Source organism: Pipistrellus kuhlii, unplaced genomic scaffold (genome assembly GCF_014108245.1).
Source record: "Pipistrellus kuhlii isolate mPipKuh1 unplaced genomic scaffold, mPipKuh1.p scaffold_m20_p_14, whole genome shotgun sequence".
Taxonomy (NCBI): domain Eukaryota; kingdom Metazoa; phylum Chordata; class Mammalia; order Chiroptera; family Vespertilionidae; genus Pipistrellus; species Pipistrellus kuhlii.
In genome coordinates, this window is record NW_023425449.1 from 32,621,656 (window position 1) to 32,643,886 (window position 22,231).

A 22,231-nucleotide genomic window follows, 5' to 3' on the forward strand; every position below is an offset into this window, starting at 1 on the left:
TAAATTAGGCTGGGAAACAGGCTTTCTGGGGATTAACCATAGATGAACTTTGCAAGCGAGGAGGGGGATTTTAAACGAAGAAATTAGCTCCTTCACAATTTCACATATATCATAAAGAAAATAGCACGTCCTGAAGGCTTTCGCTAAGAAAAGAATGATGTTTGAGGAATCTGAAAGCCAGAATGAAGGGAAAAGGGCCATCTAAACTGATGTTAAGAAACGTAAACGGACACAGACAACAGGGGTGAGGGGTGAGGGCATGAGTGTGTGGGGGGGGGGAGGGTGTTGGAAAGGTAATGGGGGAATGAGGACACATGTAATACCTTAACAAAGAAATTAAAATGCACCAAAACCGGTTTGGTTCAGTGGATAGAGTGTCAGCTTGCAGGCTGAAGGGTCCCGGGTTCGATTCCGGTCAAGGACATGTACCTTGGTTGCGGGCACATCCCCAGTGGGGGGTGTGCAAGAGGCAGCTGATTGATGTTTCTGGCTCTCTGTCCCTCTCTCTTCCTCTCTGTAGAAAAATCAATAAAATATATAAAATAAAATAAATTAAAATGCAAAAAAAGAAATGTATGTAGATTGGCGGTGTATGTGAGCTGATGTGATTACCAATCCTTTGCTGGTACAATCCTATTTTGCTTCACTCTGACCAGAAACTAAATGCGTTCTGGCTAAATTCAGCTTCTAACAGTTGCGTGCTGCTGGTCTAATCTCCCCGGATGTTTTGATTGGTTACGGTGCCTCTCTCTTTTTTTTTTCTTCTTCCTCTGTCCCAACTATGGAGTGCATTGCTTTATTCTAGAAACAGTTGATTGCCCACCCCTGGGAAATGTATGTCTGTGCTGACAGGTGGTTCTGCTCCTGCCTCTCCCATGCTTTAGCTGTGTGGGCATTCGTTTGTGAAGTTCGGTGTTACCCTCAGATTGAAAAGAAAAACAACACAGAATGTCATCATTCATTATTCATAACTCCTGTATGACACCAGGCATTTAGACCTTAGGGCAGTTTCAAGGCTTTAAAGGAAAAAAGTGACTGAAAAGTCTGTGAATGAGGCCAGAACTTCAGCCTTGGGCATGAGAGTCTGAGCTGAACTGTGGAAACAGGTAAACTATAGACCAGCAACTATCAAATCTTTTAGACTTGGGATCCTTTTATATTAGTAAAATGTATTGAAGACCCCAGGAGCTTTTGTTTATGTGGATTATAGCTACTGATACTTAAAGCAGTGTTTTTCAACCTTTTTTGGGCAAAGGCACACTTGTTTCATGAAAAAAATCACGAGGCACACCACCATTAGAAAATGTTAAAAAATTTAACTCTGTGCCTATATTGACTATATATAAAGTAATTCTCTTGAATAGGAATCAAATAAACACAAAGAAAGTATTTTATAATTACTTTATTATGAAATATTAAGTAAACAAAATAGTGAAAAATTATAAAATTCTTGTCTTGTCTGCACCTACGGCACATCAGGCAACATCTGTGCCGCGGAACAGCGGTTGAAAAACCTGACTTAAAGAATTAAAGCTGAGAAACTTGAAGAATATGTATCAATCCTTTTTAAAGGAATAACAAATCTATTATATGCTAACTTAAATAATATGTTTTATGAAAAATACCTATATTTTCCAAGCCAGAAAACTATTGGTGAGTAAAGTGGCACTGTCTTACATTTTTGCAAATCTCTTTCATGTTTATCTGAATAGAAGAGGGCTGGGTTCTAATAACAGCTTCCACGTTCAGTCTTTTGAAATATGTTGTTTTATTGAAGTACAGTAATAAAAGTCAGCCTCACGTGGATAAGTAGTTGGCAGAGGAGAAATAAATTAATAGCTTATGCAGATACCTGTAGATCTTCTTTGATACTCTATCCAGACTTGACAAGTGGTAATTTTTTAAAAATGTATTAAAGGTTAGAAATAGTAAGAAATCTGAAACCATACCAGCAAACATTCCAGTATTCTGTTATTTTAAAATCCAATGGTCATTTGCACTTTGATTGGACATTTTTAATCACGTATGACTTTTCTAGCAATGTATTTGGTCACTTGGGAAATATTGGGTCCCTGAATTACATAAATATTCTAAATGTTGACATACTTCATTTTACCATGTGAAAAAAAATAACACTTGTTAATAAGCTATATCAACGCCAATGTCATCAGAAGACTTTTACGTACCAGAAAGCTGCCAAGCTCACTGTGGCGGATACAAGTTCTCCAAAATTCTGATTTTAACTCGAAAGCAAGCTTTCTATCCTTGGCAACAAACACAACAAATCCTGCCAGTTGTTTTCCTTGAAAACACAGTCTCATTTCATTCATCATTTGAGAAAATGCCTGCCAAATATCTAAGTCCAAATAATTCTTTCAAGCAAAAATGGTGTTTATGAGAAAAATTAACGTCTAGTTCGGCTTACAACCTGGTCGCACAGGTGCTTTTCTCCGAGACAGCGGTCACACCTGCCCAGGTGGCAAAGTCCCCGATGTGTTCTTTTTGTGTATCCCCCATCTTCTGACACAGAAAATGAAAAAGAAAAGATGTGCATTCAAGGGTCCAGGTTTAATACAGTTAACCATTTCACCGCTTCATCTTACATAGAGCTGGCCTTTTTAAACTGTAGGTTACACTTCCTTCATTAGGCCTGAGACAAAAGCAGTTTACCTACCTTTGCTCTTACGCCATCAGTGTAAATATCAGCAATTTTTTAAAATAAGCAAATAGCATGTCAGTATTCTTTAAAAAAAATATATATTTTATATATATATATATATATATATATATATATATATATATATATATATATATATTATTGCTTTTTTATAGAGAGGAAGAGAGAAGGATAGATAGTTAGAAATATCGATGAGAGAATCATCGATCAGCTGCCTCTTGCACACACCCCATTGGGAATGTGCCCGCAACCAAGGTACATGCCCTTGACCGGAATCGAACCTGAGACCCTTGAGTCCACAGGCTGACGCTCTATCCACTGAGCCAAACCGGTTTCGGCGCATGTCAATATTCTTATCAATATAGCTGTGGGCTTATGGACCTACCCCAAAGGATCTCAGAGTCCCCCCACATTCTCAGGTTACACACTTTGAGAACTGCTATGGTGGACAGAGCAGGACCCTGTCAGCATAAGGCCACCTCGGCCCCAGCTGCCGGGACAAGAGGGGCTTGGTGAAGTCAGAGGTCCCCTTAAACCCACTAGGACCGTGGTCAGCAAACTGCGGCTTGCGAGCCGCATACAGCCCTTTGGCCCCTTGAGTGTGGCTCTTCCACAAAATACTACTGCCTGGGCGAGTCTGTTTTGAAGAAGTGGCGTTCGAAGAAGTTTACGTCTTAAAAAAATGTGGCTCTCCAAAGAAATGTCAATCGTCGTGCTGTTGATATTTGGCTCTGTGGACTGGTGAGTTTGCCGACCACTGGGCTAGGACACGGGGTGTGGGGTATGGCACCTGATCAAATGTGAACGCCACTTTCTAGGTGGCGTAAAGTCCTCCAGTCTTTTTTTTTTCTTTCTTTCTTTCTTTTCTTTTTTATGTGACTTGGAACTTTTCGTGTCACATTCGGAGTTTGGCTTCCTGCCCTGAACGAAGTCCTGCAGAACTGCACATGATTGGCCGGAGCTACAATCCCTGTTTTCATTCTAGGGCTTGGAGACGGGTCCTCAAGCTCCCTTCTCCTGTGTGAGAAAAAACGCTTTCTCCCATTTTCTACTATTTCTCAAGACAAATTGTTAGTTTCTAAGGACGCTTGCCGTCTACCACAAAGTATCCAATTCAAACATTGCATCCTTGTCTCCTTTGTCCAGTTCTGCGTTTTGTCCGAGGGTGTTTTTCTTCTGCTTTTTTACTTCTTTTCCTTCTGGGGCTGGAAACCAGGCAGTGAGAGGATGACAGGTTCTAAAAGGTCATTTTTGAATAAAGAATTGTCTGCGGGTAGTTTGTGCACAGTGGTGTGTTTTGTACGTTTGAGGGAAGGCGGGGCGGGAGGGGGGCGGATGAAGGACTGAGCACTCCTGCTGGCCAGACCTGTCAGAAAGTCCTCTGCCGCTCAATTCCGGACTTTTACATACAATCCCTTCCATTGCTTATAAACTGTGATGGCGGAAATGGTAGGTCTCTCCTGCACCTTCAACTTTCCAAAAAGGAAGGTCACTTTATAGGTTACCAAAAGGAGAGGGAGAAAGAGGAAGGAAAAGAAGAGAGGCCACCTACTCTGTCTCCTTCTCTTTATTAGGAAATGATTTTCAATGTAGTTTATATAAGGGACCATTAATACTAATTTCCTTTTTCCTAAAGGAAGAAGTAAAGTAAATAAGATAAGGAGAAGAATAGTAATGTTGATTGGGTTCCAGAGAATCTTATCAGCATCTTGATTGTCGGAATTTTCAGTTGCATGTGTGGCTGACTGAGCCCCACACTGTGAGTCTGTCTGTCCTTCCCGGTCACTGCCGTCCGCGGAGGTTGGCTTCTAAGATAGAAGGAGCCAGAAAGCCCTGCTCGCTCTCTCCACCCACGCTCGCACAGCCTGAAAAGGGGACAAAGTTTGGCTGCTTCAAGGACCAACCCTCTAAGAAATTTCCCTATTTAACAGATCCTCACGCACGCTCTTCGGGAGAAAGACATTGTTTGGCGCCGTATTCCTTTCATTTTCCGGTCCCTTTGTGCCCATGGCCGCTTTCTCATGATTTAAAACAAATGCACAGAAAGCAAAGAGTCAGTGCAGAACAATTGTGGGCTTCCAGCGTTCAGCATGCCCAGCAGTGATGGAAATAACCCTGAGCTGTTCCCAAGAAAACCCTCCACATCGACTCTTACAGCCACAGGGACCATCAGAGGTGGCTTGATGGTTGCTTGGCAGATCATGGAGTCAGGATGCCTTGCTGCAGACACTAGATTTTTATTTAAAAGCTTATTTCTTGTTGAGTTGCATTTTCTCTCTCTCTCTCTCTCTCTCTCTAATTACAGGCTGCAGAGTGAAAAGCATTAGAACTGTTTACAAAACAGCTCATGAAGTTTAAAATAATGGGGAGGGGAGTGTGTTTATGTAAACAAAATGCTGTGTGTGGCGGGGACACACACACACACACACACACACACACACACACACACACACACGGTCCTTCTTCCACGGCCTATGCCACCTCCAGGAAGGCGTGGAAGTGGGCGATGGAGGCTTTTCCCTCCTGCGACGCTATCCCACACTTAACCCGTTATGGTTATTTATCGGATGCCAGTGTACTGATGCAGATCAAAATACACACCCTCAGGTGTGTGGGGACAGAGGTGCGGATGAAGGGGGCTGCCACCTCGTCGATGTGAGGGCACCCTGAATCCCCGTGCAGATGCTGCCTCATGGCATCCAAGTGACAGATTCTTTTTTTTATTTTATTTTTTTAATGAGCCCTTTGCCATCTTTGAGAAGTCCAAGGGAAACGCTTGTGGCAAGTTTGTGTTCCCAAGTCCAAGGGGCTTTGCCGGCCCTTGCAGACTCTCCCCTCTTTACAGCCTGGCCAGGATCTCGCAGTGCTCCCCCTGGATTGTATTTATTTTTTCACGTGGGAGAGCAGCCTCTCACCCCGGGCCTCGGAGCCCATCAATCACTTTGCTTTGCAGGTTTAGATCTGCGGCCGCAAAGCACAGCCTGTGTGCCGGCGCGGCGCTGCACCGGGTCCTGATAATAGCGGGGCCGGCGCTGACAGCCAAAGGAGGGCTCTGTCCCCGCAGGCGCCAGCGCGGAGGGCGCGGGCTGGACCGGACCGAGGGACCAGCCCTGCTCCGGGAAGCGCCTCTCCCCCTGGTGATGGATGGAGGACAGTTAGGAGGTTTTCAGAGGCTGGGAAAATGTGCCCTCCTTTCTGTGAAGTCTTTGTCAGCAAAAAAAGAACTCTCCTGGGTAGTGAGTGACATAATGCAGATGACAGATGACAGCTTTGCATTGCGTTCTACTTGATAAGTGTGCAGTGTCTGACTGTGCAGGTGAGTTAACGCGCCTCCAACACAAACCCCACCCCCACCCCCCGCCCCAGCCCCCCGTGGATGCTCTGTGCAGATGCACTGTGTTTCACAGGCACCTCTGGCTCTTCCTGACCCGTCTTCAGTTTGGAGGGAATGTTTAAAGTGCAATTGGGGGGGAGGGTAGTGAGATGGGTTGATACTCTTAGAGACGTTCATGGAGCTGGTTATGGGAATGAAGATGTTGAAGTCATTTGTTAGCATTTCTGAATGTTTATTTAATTCTGTCTCTCCCTTCTGGCATGCAGATGGAAAAAAATATTAGATATAGATAGAGATATAGATATGTTTTAAGAGACTAATTCAGATCAAGAACCTGTTTCAAAATCCTTGACGGACGTTTCCTTTGTATCTCTCTCTCCCATGTTGCAGGAGCCCATCCGCGGATGTTCTGAACACCTCTGAGTGGAGAGATTGATTTTTCAACCAGGATACCTAATTCAAGGTATCAGCCCTTGTCAGAAAGCTTTTGCATTCGAGCCCTGTGTTGGAAGAAGTGAGATTTTGGCAATGAACCGAAATAGGAAAAGTTGGAATGAGACGAAAGGATGAAAGTGAATTTGCAAAATAATCAAGTGCTTTAAAAAAAAAAAAAAAAAAAAAAAAAAAAAAAAAAAAAAAGGACCCAGCGCCTGCAGCTTCTGACTCCTGTGCAGCCTGCTCCCTGCCGGCGAGTGTGCCAGGTCTCCCTTCGCTGAAGCCCTTTTCCTGCAACTGTGTTTGGGTTTGGATCTCATTTCAGTCTCTCCCTCTCGCTTTCTCTCTGACTGCTCAGCTCTGCGGCAGCGAGGAGGCTGGGACACGCTGCCAGCTTGGCGACAGCGGACCCCACAGGATGAAGTGTGCTCGCTGGGCTCTGGTCCTGGCCGTGCTGGGCGCCGAGCTGCTGGGGAGCCTCGGATCCACCGTCAGGTCCCCGAGGTTCAGGGGACGGATCCCGCAGGAGCGAAAGAACATCCGGCCCAACATTATCCTGGTGCTCACCGACGACCAGGATGTGGAGCTGGGTGAGACCCTCGATGTTTCTCGCTTGTTAGTCTTTTTTGCTCAGATGACTCGCTGGGTTTGGCACTTCATTCTCCCTTCTTAACCAATGACCTAGATTATAAAAATGAGCTTGTAGGGAGGATAAGGCATTCGGTTTGTGTTTCAACATTACTTTTCTGGTCTTAAACTTTGGAAGCAGTCTGAGGGGCTTAAATATTATAGAATATTAAATATTATAGAAGTCAAGGATTTGATGGTGGACCTTGGGAACTCTTGGTCAATTTTTTTTTTTTTTAATATTTGGGCAAAGTTGTTTCAAAGAGTATGACATTCTGATTGGAATTCTATGTGATCTATATGAACCCAGATAGATCCTTGAGGAACATTCCATGGTTTGTTAGTATCAGCGTGAATGATTTATTCACAGCCTGTAATCATTGTTTGGTAATTGACATTTACAGTATTTTACATACTTTCTGAGAGTAATTCACTATTGCCCCCTAAGATGTGATGCCTTTCTGAAGACTTAGCTCAGCTGGGTTAACACGAGAGCACTTAGAGGGCCTGCCAACATCCGGGTACCAGCTTAGCTCTGTCTCAGCTGATTGGGTTTCTTATCTTCTCACCTTCCCTATTGGCCCAGCCCCGTGGTCTTGTCTGTACACCGAGGGTCACGTTCTTCCAGGTGACCCCAGGACAGATTAAAAAAAAAAAAAAAAACTTGACCTCACCAGTTGTCACCACCTCTCGTTTCCATTCCTGGGCCAGATTCCTCACTGCTGGGCATCGCTCAGCTAGGCTTCTCTGTCCAGCGCACTCAGCTTCACATCGCTGGCATCTTCTGGACGTGGCACTAGCAGAGCACCTGCCTTCACGACAGGGCTCCTCTGGCTCAGTGTCCTCGAAGAGAAAACCCTCCGTGCGGGAGCTTGATCTCCAGGGAAGAGAACTTTGATTTCCAATCGGAATCCAAACCATGGAATTCCATTGACGTTAACTCCTTGGGTTCCGAGGGAAGCAAATGCACCAGCAGCCAGCAGGGGTAATGAGCCACAGCACTTGCTCTTTCTCACTTCATGTTTTAAACGAGAGTCTAGATTTCGGGCACCATGCCAACGTGAAACATCTTGCAGGTATGACTTTAGTGTGTACGTGGCCGGTGGTTTCAGGTTTTAATCACTTGCAGAGCAAGTAGAATGATGTAAACACCTTTGAATGCGCCTTCCTTAACATCTCTCATCTCTGTCCTTTTGGCTATCGCCAAGCCCTGGGCCATCTGGCTCCTGCCTGTGTCTATGAGGCTCCTTTCCTTCCCCCCACTTTGCTCTGTGCTCCATGAAACAACTTCCCTGAAGGAATCTTGTTTCATCTCCCTCACCTGTGTTTCATGCCTCTGCACATGTGGTCCCCACTGTCTTTTTCCCCCTTTCTGCACCTGGAGAAGCCCTCTCTGTTCTCTGTGATTCCGTTCAATGCCTTGCCCTGGAGGGACCTTTCCTCACTAAAACCATCCTCCCCTCCAGCAGGGTCCATGGAACTTACCTGTGCATCACCATGGCCCTTAATCCCCCCCCCCTCTCCCAACCCCCAACTTCCATCCCCATCTCTGCCACTTGACTGTGAGCAACTAGAGGGCAGGGGTGTATTTATGTGGCAATCCTGATGTTGAGACTGTGCTGGAGAGACAGTAGGTGCTAAATAAACTTGAAATAGACCCAGAAAGGTCTGAAAAAGCTAAGATCATTCCCAGAATTGAATACGAGCTCATAAAACATCTTAAGTGCAGAGATAGTTTAAACAACACATCTCTTTGAGACCCTGCTTTCAATACTTTGGGATATATGCCCAGAAGTAAAATTGATGGCTAATTTGATAATTCTATTTTAATTTTTTGAGGAACCACCATAATATTTTTCATAACAACTACACCATTCTGCAATCCCACCAACAGTGTACAAGGGTATCCATTTCTCTATATCTTCATCCACATTTGTCATTTGAAAGTAGCCACCCTAATGAGTGCGAGGTGGTATTCATTGTGGTTTTGATATGGATGGGTTTTGTTTTGTGTTGTTTTTTGTTTACTTACGTGTAATTATGTTCAAGTGCTTGAATACATCTTCACCTAAGCAAAACATTTTACACCTGTAATACTGTAGGCAATTTTGGCTACTGTGCCTCCAGAAATATATAAGAGACTTAGAAAAGGCTTTAAAAAAAAAAAAAACAATTTGGAAAATTGCAATAGAATACTTTTCATTTGGGGGGAAATAGACAAAGGCTGAGAAGGGTTTTAATCAAAGTTTATGAATTCAGGCTGGCCAGGAAAGCTCCTATTCAGGAAGAATAGGGAGCCACTCCCTCAATTCAGACTGAGAACAAATAAAATAAACTAGTTCTTGTGAAGGGAGTGAGACATAGAAGGAATTCATCAATAAAAGTGCTAGAACCTTGCATGTGGGTAATGCTTTATCTTTAGCCAAAGAATATTTGTTCTCATTATTACATTTTCTTGTCATCCCACCCAAGTTGGGTGGGAAAGGCAAAAATCATTATTCCAGGAGAAAACTTAATTATGTGGAAATACTAAATAAGGTCAGTGGTCTCCTTACACCTGGATTTTATTTATTTATTTATTTATTTATTTATTTAAGAATTTAAAAGGTTGTTCAGGTCGTGCCTACACCTATAAATAGTTCAGGTTTTTAGACTAAGCAACTGGATGGAAGATTAACACTTTTTATTTTATTTTTAAATATATTTTTATTATTTCAGAGAGGAAGGGAGAGGGAGAGAGAGATAGAAACATCAATGATGAGAGAGAGTAGTTGATTAGCTACCTCTCATACACCCCCTACTGGGGATTGAGCCCATAACCCAACATATCCTCTTGACTGGACTCAAACCCGGGACCCTTCAGTCCACAGGCAAACAATCTATCCACTGAGCCAAACTAGCTAGGGAAACATTCATGGACACCTTTTAAAGCTAGGGAAACATTCATGGACACGATCAACATGAAGTTTGAGATGATGGCATCTCTGAGGAAAGAGTGGTAACCAAGAGCATTGACAAGATCCACGTTTCCCTTTTAAATTTAAAAAATATATCTGAAGTGACAATGATGTTAAGCTTTGGTAAAGCTAGGAGATATGTTGTTTATACTGTCTCTGCACTTGAGATGTTTTATGAATCAAAAACAAGAAAATCAGAAATGCTTGTGGATCTATCCTAACTTTTGAGGACTTGAGTCAAAAAGATTAGGGTCTAAATCTTTCCCAAATGCTTCCTGGGAGACACTCTGAGGAATAAAATCTTGGCCGAAACTGGTTTGGCTCAGTGGTGGAGCATCGGTCTGCGGACTGAAAGGTCCCAGGTTCGATTCCAGTCAAGGGCATGTACATTGGTTGCGGGCACATCCCCGGTAGGGGGTGTGCAAGAGGCAGCTGGCCGATGTTTCTCTCTCATCGACGTTTCTAGCTCTCTATCCCTCTCTCCTCCTCTCTGTAAAAAAATCAATAAAATATATTTTTAAAAAATAAAATCTTGAACTGATTGGACATTGATCTGAATCACTGTGGCATTCCTTATATTCTTGGGAAATTGGGCTGATACTAACATCTTAGTAATGCTGACCTCACCAGTGCTTCTCTTCGATCATAGTGGAATCAAGAAACCATGAACACACAGAAATACCTTGTTTCTTTAAAATAGAGATCACAAATGGGATATAGACCAGTAGTGCAGAGCTAGCCCATGGGTATGTTTTACTTGACCAGCATACATTTTTCAGATCAAGGCAACATTTTAAAAATCATATTATTTTATGTTCTTAAAAATCCAGATTTCTACTTTTTCTTAAATCCAGAAGAATAAGGGCTTGCATTCCATGAGGCAGCCTTGTGTTAGCTGCTTGAAGGGGAAGTGACGCTGACCCCCATAAGTGTGCACGGCCTTCCCAGATCATCAGGGTCCCAGCTCTGCATTGCTCCCAACTCTTAGACCCAGGAGCAGCTGCCATTTATCATCACGCCCGTACTGTGGTTCTCTTTATAGCCAGGGAAGAGTTCTGTACACCCGTATCTCTATCAACTATGAAAAGACAAAAGTCTTGTGGGTTTTGTCCTCTACCTGGCTGGCTTCACTTGCCTACCTTCTCTGTTTAGCTCCGCAGACATTTAAGTTCCATCCCCTTAAGAAACTAGTCTCCACTTTTAATGGCCTTTTGCTCTTTGAGGGGGAAAATAATGAATCCTAGTGACTGGAGACATTGTGGACAGGTTTACTTATTTATTTTATCTTATTTATTTATTTTTATAATCTTCATTGTTGAAAATGTTACATATGTTCCCCTTTCCCCCCATTGACCTCTCCCATCCCACCCCTTTATCTGCTTCTTGGTCCCTTCTTCCCCAACTTTGATTTCCCTCCTCTGGTTTTAGCTGAAGTATCTGTGTGGGGTTTTTTGGGTTTTTTTCCTACCATTCCATATTTGGATAGAAGACACTATGCTGTTTCATCGTGCTATTTTTTTCTTATACTTTCAGAATTAAAATATTCAATAGACCAGTAAAACTATTCTTAATATGAAAGATGTCACTGTCTAAGGTTCCATAAGGCATGAGGAACTAACAATGATGTATTTGGTATTGGCCATTTATATGCTTTCAGCACTAGTCTTTCTTCATCACAAAACAATGACATCAAGAAACAAACCTGTACAATTAATAAGAGCTGAGTTTGCTTGTTGTTGTCACTCATCAAACCATGAACCATTACGATCCACACAGGGATGTGTCTCCCCAGGAAGCCAGGTGTGCATGAATCCCACATGCCTGGAATTTCCCTAAAGGATGGTTATGACAATAATCATTACTGAATTTCAGGTTTTGTGAGATTTCCTAGTCATGATAAGTGGGCTGGATGGAAAATTTAATGTTTGACAGTATAAAATATTGAATGATCAAATGCCACCATAGTTGAATCAGGAAAGGTAAAGCTTTGCTGTAAATTTTAACATGCAAATACAGTAATCCACTGTATTTGTGGATTACTCTCAATGTGATTTTGGTAAAGTCATCACATTTTCTCTATGATCTTTTCACAAAGATGATTTGGGGATAAGTAGGCAGAGTGTGGAGAATAATTTAAATTCCTGGCTGTGGTGCCATCCAGGCCCACTATCCTATCCCTTGTCCATCCAAAGGACTTGTCTTGGAGGCTGGATTTGTAACTCCACCAATCATGCTAACCTGGTGGATCCTGAAGGCTTTCCCTCCCGGTCACCGCTGTCCGAGCAGCATTCTGGTCCACGGCCGAATGCTGTCACAGCCTCCCCACCCCTGTGACAGCAACAGCAGACTTCCCCAGTCCCAACCTGGAACTCTGGCGCTGAGACAGCTCTTCTTGGCAGTCCTGAGGCTCAGCTGTGGCTGGGACCTTTCCTGTCCTCAAGCCAGCCCAGTCAGCAGTGCCCCTGTGCCAGCTGCTGGCCCTCATTTCAGTCCCTTTATTGCACCTCTGTCAAGCTCCTACCTCACAGGAAAACAGTAAATGATAATAGGCTTTTTGCTTAAGGGGGAAGGCCAAAAAAAAAAGGAGGGGGGGGAGGGCAGTTTGTGTGACAGAGGGGATAACTGATATTTTTAACTATAAGCCCACATTAACATTTTAAGTCTTAAAGAATAGAAAACGTAGTTGACTTCAATCATAGTCTATTTGGCTATTATAACCCTTTATAGGCTGGGTGGTTTAGTGACTTATAAATACTCTGGACACTGGGAAGTCCAAGGTCAGAGCACCAGCACATTCCATGTCTGGTGATGAACCATTTCCTGTTCTTCAATGTCTGTCTTTTCACTGTGTCCTTACTTGGCAGAGGGTCAAGGGAGCTCTCTGCAGTCTTTTTTATAAGAGCACTAAATCCATTCATGAGGATTCTACCTTCACTACCTAATCACCTTCCAAAGGTCTTACTTACTTCCTGTTACCATCACTTGTGGTCTTAGGTTTTAACATACGAGTTTTCAGGGATACATTCAGTCGGTGGTAACCTCTCTACTCTTAACCCAGTTTTTGGAATTGAGATGTGGATTGCAGAGAGGGAGATGGGAAAGGGGTTGAGGTGAGCACCCAGTGAAATTGTGGCCCTTCGCCACTGGCTCCCCATCAATGCTGTAAACTAGGCAAGGGAACTATTATTAGCTCCATTTTATAGATGAAAAGCACAAATGAAAAGAGAGTAAATGACGTGCTCAAGCCAATCTTTGGCAAAATCAGATGTTGTCCCAGAAGCTCAAGTCTCTTTCTCTTCTCATTCTTATCCTCCTAAGCCCTGCGGTGAGAATATTGTTATTGTTAGTTTTCCATCTTAAGTTTCATATCATTTCTGTGAAATAATTGTTCTGACAATGCATGGTTTGCATTTTAGGCGCCGAAGGCCTGAAACTCAGTGAGGTAAGGAGCTTCAGCTTAAAACAAAGGACATTGGCCCTAACCGGTTTGGCTCAGTGGATAGAGCTCAGTCAGCCTTCGGACTGAAGGGTCCCAGGTTCAATTCTGGTCAAATGCATGTACCTTGGTTGCAGGCACATCCCAGTAGGGAGTGTGCAGAAAGCAGCTGAATCGGTGTCTCTCTCATCAATGTTTCTAACTCTCTATCCCTATCCCTTCCTCTCAGTAAAAAAAAAAAAAAAGGACTTTATTGCCCTTCCTACCACAGGATAGAACACGGTCCCACCCACTCCTCTCAATAGCTGTAAATGCATAATTATGAGTTCTATTACAGGAAACTTTTTTTATAGAGGTTCCCAATGAAAAATCAATAGTACAATCACATGGCAATAGATGCAATGCAAGGCAGTGTTATTGACCAGCATTAATCATTGCAGAGTCGTAAAAAGATGCTATATGCTTACCTCCCTGGTGCGCGCTAGCTTGCTTTACAGAGAGGGGAAGTATGATTCCTGCACTCCACCCTCTGAGTCTAACCAGGGAATCCACTGAGATCAGAAGCTGAGCTTGACACCACTGTGGCTGTCAGCTACTAAAATCAGACCCATTTTCAGCCCACTCCCCCTTCTCCTGGGCCTAAGCCACTGAGATCCCTTCAGCCCTTGGGATGGCAAGAGGCAGGCATTAATGTCTGTCAGTATCTCCCCTTAAAGGCCAGATGGAGCAGAATATGAGACTACAGAAAGGGAGGCATATCTTGACCACAAGCAGATATCATTTCTGTTTCTCTGTCTTGAAAACATCAGTGTCACAGTCCGTGCTCAGTCTCGTGAGCTGGAGAGATGTTCTCTGGAGCAGGCTGCCTGTATTTGCTTCTGTGCTCTGTGTGGCCCCCAAGTATGTTATTTAAGCCTTTACGTCTCATTTTTAACATCCATAAATTGGGAATAATTAATAACAGCACCACCACTACAAAGGGTTATTGTCAGGAGCTCTTACAGGAGAACCTGAGAGTAAGTATAAAATCATTGTTTTCTTTTTCTGTCTACACAACATCTGTTAGCCTGGAACATGGTCCAAACGACTTAGATCACTTAAAACAAGGCAACCATTAACATCACTTCCAGCTCCAGGCTTTCCTAATTCTGTGTCCAACCTAGAATACGTCCCCAAGTGTGGTCTATGGGCTGGAAGCTTGTTAGAAATGCAGTTCTCAGGCTCTTCCCTGGTCTTACTATGTCCATTTCTTTGGGTGGGCCCAGAATTCTGTGATTTAATGTGCTCTCCAGATGATGTTTAAATTTGGAGAAGGATGTCTCAGAATTTCCTCTTTATTGGGAAGCTTCAAGCCAGGTGCCACTTCCAGGAACCCCAATGATGGAGCTGTGGTGGTCACAGTGATGGTGGCAACCAAATCTCCTCATGGTTCCCTCTGACCTGGGCACTAGTTGGAAACAGAGCATTGGAGGAACTGTTAAGGATACTTAGAATGATTTGAGTCCTGGCCAGTGCAATTCCAAAGATTTCAATTGGGCTAAGTTTTAGCCTATTTTCATATTACTTGACCTTAGATCCAATTTCCACCTACCATCCCCTATTTTCACTCCAAATGAGTCTGTAAACTACAGATTGTAGCTTTGTGATTTGGGACCTTGAAAGATGGTTTCCAGCTGCATCTTTTACATTTGAATCCAGCTAGTCTCATAAAGCAAACTTGAGGAGCTCATTCTTTGAAATAAAGATATTATTAGGAAATGAAATGAAAATGTTTCCGAAATTCAGGATATTACAGTGAGTAAGCACCGAGGATGTCTGAAGAAGAGAGGGGACTGATAGACTTCAGCATGTACCTCTCACCCTCTCCCATGCCTTGTCCCTAGTCATCTACTCATCTCCAGGATGCTTCCCCCTGTAGGATCGACCAACACAAGTACAATATGCAACTTTTTTAAAATGAACTTCTTTGATCCTTAGGGCATATCTCCTTTTACTTATTTTTTGGGGCCAACAGTGCAACAATTATTTTTTCCATCTTTTTCTTCATGCTGAAATCTTTGGGGTATTAGTTAACGCATGACCTTCTGATGCATTATGAAGTCTTTTGGATCTGCTTCATAGAGTCGCCCTATTGTAGCAACACAATCCAGTTCATGTTCTTATCACCGTGTGGCCTGATGGCTTCCGTGACCTCTTGGCTGTCCCCTTAATGGACCAGCCTATTCCTTCCTCTGCAGGCACTCCCACTGACACAGCAACACCCCTCAACGACTTTCTTCCCACCATGTTGTTCATGCCTTTGGCAAAGAACCTACTCCGCCTTTATTTTGTCTGTTCTCTCTACCCAGCCTCCAGCTCTTTGCTCACACTGCCTCCCACATTTCAAGAGACTTCTCCATATTTGTTTTTCAGTTCCAGGAAATCAGTGTGGTATACTCATCACTCCACTTCTTAGCATCCTCCCCGTTCTCCCGACAATCCACTTCACCCATCGAATGTTTTTCTTTCTCCCTCTGTTTGTCCTCAACTCTCGTTTCAGAACCCTTACTGGAGCTGGTCCGGAGGTAGTGAGTTATCACAAATGGTTGTACACAGTCAGAACCCTTACTGAACATTCCCTCTAAGTCCCCTCTAACCTCAGAGGTACTGCTACTGCTGTCCCTCCACTCTGATGTGTATGTTGCTTTGCAACGAGCCCCAGGATTTTTGTAACATAGGTTTTCTTTTGGATCGTTGACTGCTGAAGACCAGCGGCAGCAGAGAATTTTCCATTTCCTTTGTTAATGCTTCACTCGGGGCCCAGCCCAGAGTGCAAGGCTGATAAAATGTCCAGCATAAAATGGGCGCTCATGACATATTGTTCACCGATTACAAAAAGGTTTGTGGGGTCCACCCAGAGACACCCAGAGGGGAAGACGCAGTTGGGATCCCCCTAAGTGAAGCATGGTTTAGGGAGCTCTAATGAGACCCAATTGGAAACCCTCTTGCTGTTTGCCTGTTTCGTGTGAATGGTAAAAGCTGGTATGGGGAAAAAATCAGGCAAACTGGCTTTTTGGACTGCGGCACGCTTCTCTTCTGCTGTGAGTGCTCGCCTGGTTTGCATTACGATTTCCTTCCTTGCTGGAAGACTGCACAGACTTTCTCCCTTTCTTTGGAAGAAGTGGGACCTGTTGGAAAGTGAGGCTCTGGGATTCAAATGCAGGGGTCTTGGCCGTGGCGCTCTGTGGTGCATTTCTTGACAAGTCCTGAAAAGACTATTGAATTCTGGCCTGTGCTTTTCTCTGCAGCGTTTGGATGGGTTTCAGCTGCAGTGTTTGGCTGGATAGAGTAATCGAAATGGATTTTTTTTTTTCCTTCCTCAGTAATCTTAGGTTACAGTTTCATCTTGTACCGTGAAAACGGAGTATTTTTCTACCACGCAAGTACTTTTGAGTGAGCCGGAATCATGGCTCCCTCACAAGCAAACAACCTGTCTTTTGAAATTACATGCAAACAGGTGAAAATACAAGCTGGTAGTGCTATCCTCAGAGGAACACTGGGCAGGCATTTGGAGAGTTTGCAAGAGGATACCAAGTTACATTCATCTTTTTATTTTTTTTCTTTTAATTAAATGCAGGCATTTTGGAGGGACTTTTACTTAGTGGAAAAAAATCCTCTTTTTTTTCATAGATTAAAGCACTATCTGTAGGCACCGCTGGAAGATCACTAGCTGTGCATGTGCAGTGGGCGGGGGTGGGGGAAAGGCTGATGCTTTGTAAGCGCCTATCGTTCTCTGTGCTCTTCAAAGGGCGGCCGGCCTTTGAACCCGCTCCTATCTAGCATTCTAGCTTTAATTATCAGATTAGCCTGCATTTCCCCCCTTGTGATTACGGAGGAGAGAAGCTGGAAGTGTGTTTATTATTCTGCAACATACTTGACATGGTCCCATCCCAACTGTTTTAATTTGGTTCTGGAAATGAGAGCTGGTGAAATTACAGACTTCTTCAAGCCAAGGGAAGGAAATGAGTAAATCAAGGGAACAGTGCCACTGAGTGACAAGGCGAAAATGGCTAAACAACCGTGGAATTGTGCCTTTCAGGGTCCCTGCAGGTGATGAACAAAACGAGAAAGATTATGGAGCAGGGGGGGGCCACGTTCACCAACGCCTTCGTGACCACGCCCATGTGCTGCCCCTCCCGCTCCTCCATGCTCACCGGGAAGTATGTGCACAACCACAACGTCTACACCAACAACGAGAACTGCTCCTCGCCCTCCTGGCAGGCGATGCACGAACCTAGGACGTTTGCCGTGTATCTGAACAACACCGGCTACAGAACAGGTAAAGGGGGGAGCTTTCTGGCCCGGGGCCTCGGATAAAACACCTTAGACACAGGAAAATGCAGCTCCCCATGAAATGTAGGAAGATCCGGTAAGTTCCCAAATGGGAAGGCTGTTCTCTTCCGTATCATATCCTTCTCTCCCCTCACCTTTTCACTCTGAAGGATGCTCCAAGGAGAGGCCCCTTAGAGAGAAAACAGAATGATTCTCAGGGGACATGTTCTGAAAATGTTGTACTCAGCAAAGTGCCCAGCAATTGGAATTTTCCAGGAGAGCCTACAATAGATGATTTTTTTCCCTTCTCCTTTGCCTGCTTACCTCAACCTCCCCAATCTCAGGGCATCATGGCACAGCCCGAGACTTGTTTTAGATGTTGGTAAACTTCTGTTGATTGTTCCTCGGGGTCTGGCAAACAGTAGATGATCACAATCACTTAGTGAATTAATAAATCATTGAATGAATAAATCAATGATGTGTACTTTATTGATGCATTTATTCATTCCTTCATTCATTCATAATTTAGTAAGATTTGGAGTTTCTTTAGCTTCAGTTGCAGTCATTTTTAGGTCTCAGATGTTCCCCTTCACCTTCCGAGGAAGGAAGGCAATTGCTGTACCGGCTGTCATTGTTTAACCTACAGAGGGCAAGAGGAAGGTTTGGGTTAGTTGACCTTTTGAAAATTGGGGACCACTTTCAAGAGCGGTCATAAGCATCATGCTAGTCTTTGTAAGAAAGAAGCGAGGCTCTTTCTAGTAAGGCTGCCTGCCCCCACCCTCTACAAAGCCTTTATACCTCCACAATTCAGATGCTTTCAGCATTTCTTCATGAACGGAAATAAGAATGATTCTAGAGGGGCTACCATGCAAAAGAAATTTTTCAGAACCACCTATCATTAACACCTATTGGAAATTATTTTACAAATTCTCTGTCCCAAATATTTAAAAGTAAAGGATTTCAGATAATGTGTTCTGTTAAATCTCTTCAAAAAGTGAAATGAATCTTTCCCACTGATCTCAGGAAACACGTGGCCATTGGCTCCTCTGCAGAGCACCCCGTGGGCACTTAATATTTTTTATTTATGGATGAAAATATTCATTGTGAATAGGACAGCATTGCCATCCGCAGACATTTCAAGATTGCCGCTCACAGAGGAAGCTCCTCCAGGAATCTCTAGGGTGTTTGCTTATGCTTCGGAAAGAAACTAGGTTACTCGGAGTGCCTTATCCTGTTTCTCACATAAGTGATTTAAATTTATAGCACCTTTCATCTGAGAGCTCTGAAGCAATTTGCAAATCCATCAAGCATCCCTGTAGGGTTTTGTAACCAGCAAATGTACTTGGCTCTGTTTTATAACTGAAGTGGGGATTTCAGAAACTGTGTGACCAGCTCAGAAGCAAAATCAGCAATGGTCCCCTAATGCCTGGTTCCTGATTTGAACCGTCCAATTTTGTTTCGTTCCTGGAAAGCGTTGTGTGAGATCAGGGCCTCTCATCTCCCAGGCTCCCTATAATTTTTTCCCAGCAGCGTGCATACAGCTTGGAGGGTTGGGACTCTCAACATATCCAGAGCAATATGGACAATGTCCGTGATAAGTAGAGATGCAGCGTGAGTCAGAGCATTCTACAGGACTGAGAGCAGCCAGCGAGGGTTTGCTAATTTGTTTCAGGGCTAACCCAGGAGAGGGAAAACAAGATAAGTTCTAGAGGCATGGTATACAGCAATGTGACTGTAGTAGACAATATTATACAGGTACTTGTTTCACTCATGCTCTGCTGTATCCACCCCAAAATGGGTTGCAAGAACGTGAATGAAACTCAGAGGTAATTTAGTTCAGCTCCCTTAGACCCGTGGTTGGCAAACTGCAGCTCATGAGTCACATGCGTCTCTTTGACCCCTTGAGTGTGGCTCTTCCACAAAATACCACAGCCTGGGCGAGTCTATTTTGAAGAAGTGGTGTTAGAAGAAATTTAAGTTTAAAAAATCTGGCTCTCAAAAGAAATGTCAATTGTTGTACTGTTGATATTTGGCTCTATTGACTGAGTTTGCCGACCACTGCCTTAGACCCACAAGATTAAACTGACTCGCTGAAGTGACACATTCGATGCTCTAAGTCTAATGGGAAGGAAGACCAGGTGTCAGGACCTTCATCTTTGGGGCTCTTTCCGGTGTGCGACTCTAACTTATGGGTTCGGTCCAGGATGAAATTGCACATCGTAAGGCTTTGCCCATGACAAGTGTCTGACCTTTTGTTCAGCCCAGCAGGCCTGCTTCATTCAGGGATAGGAGATATGTTCTTGGAAACTAAGACAGATTCTGAAGCCAACCTTCTCCCCGGGGGTCCAGACACTTAGGTAATAGTGGAATTTATAGTGAGTCATCCTACAAAATTAAAGGCAATTTTTTTTCAAGGGTAACAAGGACTTAATCCAGATACTCAGTGTGGAAAACAAGTATTGATGTGTCCATTAGTAAATCAGAAAAATTATAAATGGAAGACCAAAATGGCAGTGATGGGATCTACAGAGTTTAAATTTATCTTTGATGGGAGCATATTGAAGTGTCTGAGACAACTGTGGACAATAATTATTGATCTAACCAGGGACAGTGACACATTTGAAAATAAACACATAAGCATATCAAGATGACAGGCTCCTTAGGAAGTTAAGAGAACTGGTGAGTAGGCATTAAACCAGCATAATTATTCATGAGCCACTAGACTAGTCGGAAAAGAGCCAGCATATAAAGATTTTATTGTTGTCTTAATAATGAATATATTATTTGGAACATTTAGCTGAGAACCGAAGAAAAATAATGATGGAAACTGAAATATGTATTAGACATAAATATCCATCGAGAGAAAAGCACAAAGCAGCAATTAGATTTACGAAGAACAGCTCAGAGAAGACAAATTACTAAGAGGTTTATTTTGGGAGGAATCCAGAATACATGGATTTAAATGAATCGAATTGATCCAATATTATATTTACTGTTGTATGACATGATTTTTCTTTTTCAGAACTGAGGCATATTTTTGGACTGGCTATAGCCTAAATTTTTCTAAACTTACTCATGGAAAATATGAGTCCACAACCGCTTAAATGTTCGAGAAAGGGAAAATACAGTTACATGTCTATTGCGTTTTATGTTCTGACAAGTGAACTGGGAATGACATTGGATTATCGATCATAAAAATGAATATCCTGCCTGACTCTATGCTCAAAAATTTTTTTAGCTTGCATTTCTTGCTCGGGTATAGACATGTGTGTGAAACCTGGCCTAGTTTTAAGGTAAAGGTGATAAGCCATGTTTCAAGTGTTAGCAAAAATCCTGAACAAAGATTGAGCGCACCTGGAGTCACTTCCTAGCTCATTCAGCCTTTTCTTTGTTTTGAGAACTTGTAGAGAGGCAAGTTTTTCAACCCACAAAATGGAGAGATTGGACAAGAAGGGTTCTTAAGTTTTCTTTCCTGTTCAAAATCATGCTGTCATCTTATTATGACCACTGCAGTTATTATATTGATTCATTTAAAAATTGTAGTGTCCAAATTATAATCAGAACACATTATACATGAAATCACATGAGAATTAATTTTAGTTTTAGTAATTCTACATATCACTGGAATACAAAGGGCAATATTTAACAGATCTGCAGGACAACTTTTTGCAGAATATTCTTTTGTAACAAAACAACATTCAAATTAGTCAACTTTTCTAATTTCATGTCTTTTATGTTATAAACTTTATGTTACTTATGTTACTTCTTTAATATAGGTTTTGTAAAGGTAGAGTTCACTTAAAGTAAGGCAAACTAATATTCTTCTTATGAGTATATAACATAAGACATAGCATTCGCCAAAATTGGTTTGGCTCAGTGGATAGAGTGTCGGCCTTCGGACTGAAAGGTCCCAGGTTCAATTCCCGTCAAGGACATGTACCTTGGTTGCAGGCACATCCCCAGTAGGGGGTGTGCAAGAGGCAACTGATCGATGATTCTCTCTCATTGATGTTTCTAACTCTCTTTCCCTCTCTCTTCCTCTGTAAAAAATCAATAAAATATATATATTAAAAAAAAAAAAAAAGACATAGCATTCCACAGTATGCTCTTTATTGAGGCACCACATTCTTAGAACTTCACTAGACACTGGGATGGGAAGAGATATAAAATAAGATTGCTGCCTTCATTAGACTTACAAAATTGGGGAAACCAGATGGGTTAACATAGAGGAAATCATAATTTTTACTTGGTTTAAAATGATGTGTGTTACTAGTTACGACTAGTGAAATCCTGTGACCCAAATCTATCTGTTACACAGAGTAAAAAGGCTCAGTTAGTATATCATTTTTTTATATTGAATAAGATTTAACTTCTCCATAGCATCAGAAATCTTTTGTGTAGTTACTATGGCTGACTTAAAATAAATACCTTTGCCCTGGCCAGTGTAACTCAAT

General features: G+C 42.8%; 1 protein-coding gene across 7 annotated transcripts in view; it reads left to right on the forward strand.

Annotated features, from left to right (window-relative positions):
• Window positions 1–22,231, forward strand: part of SULF1 (sulfatase 1) — a 170,406-nt gene that overhangs the window by 78,587 nt on the left and 69,588 nt on the right. For all 7 annotated transcript variants that reach the window (XM_036437100.2, XM_036437103.2, XM_045581474.1 and 4 more), the window contains 3 exons: window positions 6,402–6,474; window positions 6,805–7,036; window positions 17,545–17,784. In XM_036437100.2, the coding sequence (XP_036292993.1) occupies window positions 6,865–7,036; window positions 17,545–17,784 (412 nt within the window). In that variant the 5' untranslated portion in view covers window positions 6,402–6,474; window positions 6,805–6,864. The remainder of the gene's footprint in view (window positions 1–6,401; window positions 6,475–6,804; window positions 7,037–17,544; window positions 17,785–22,231) is intronic.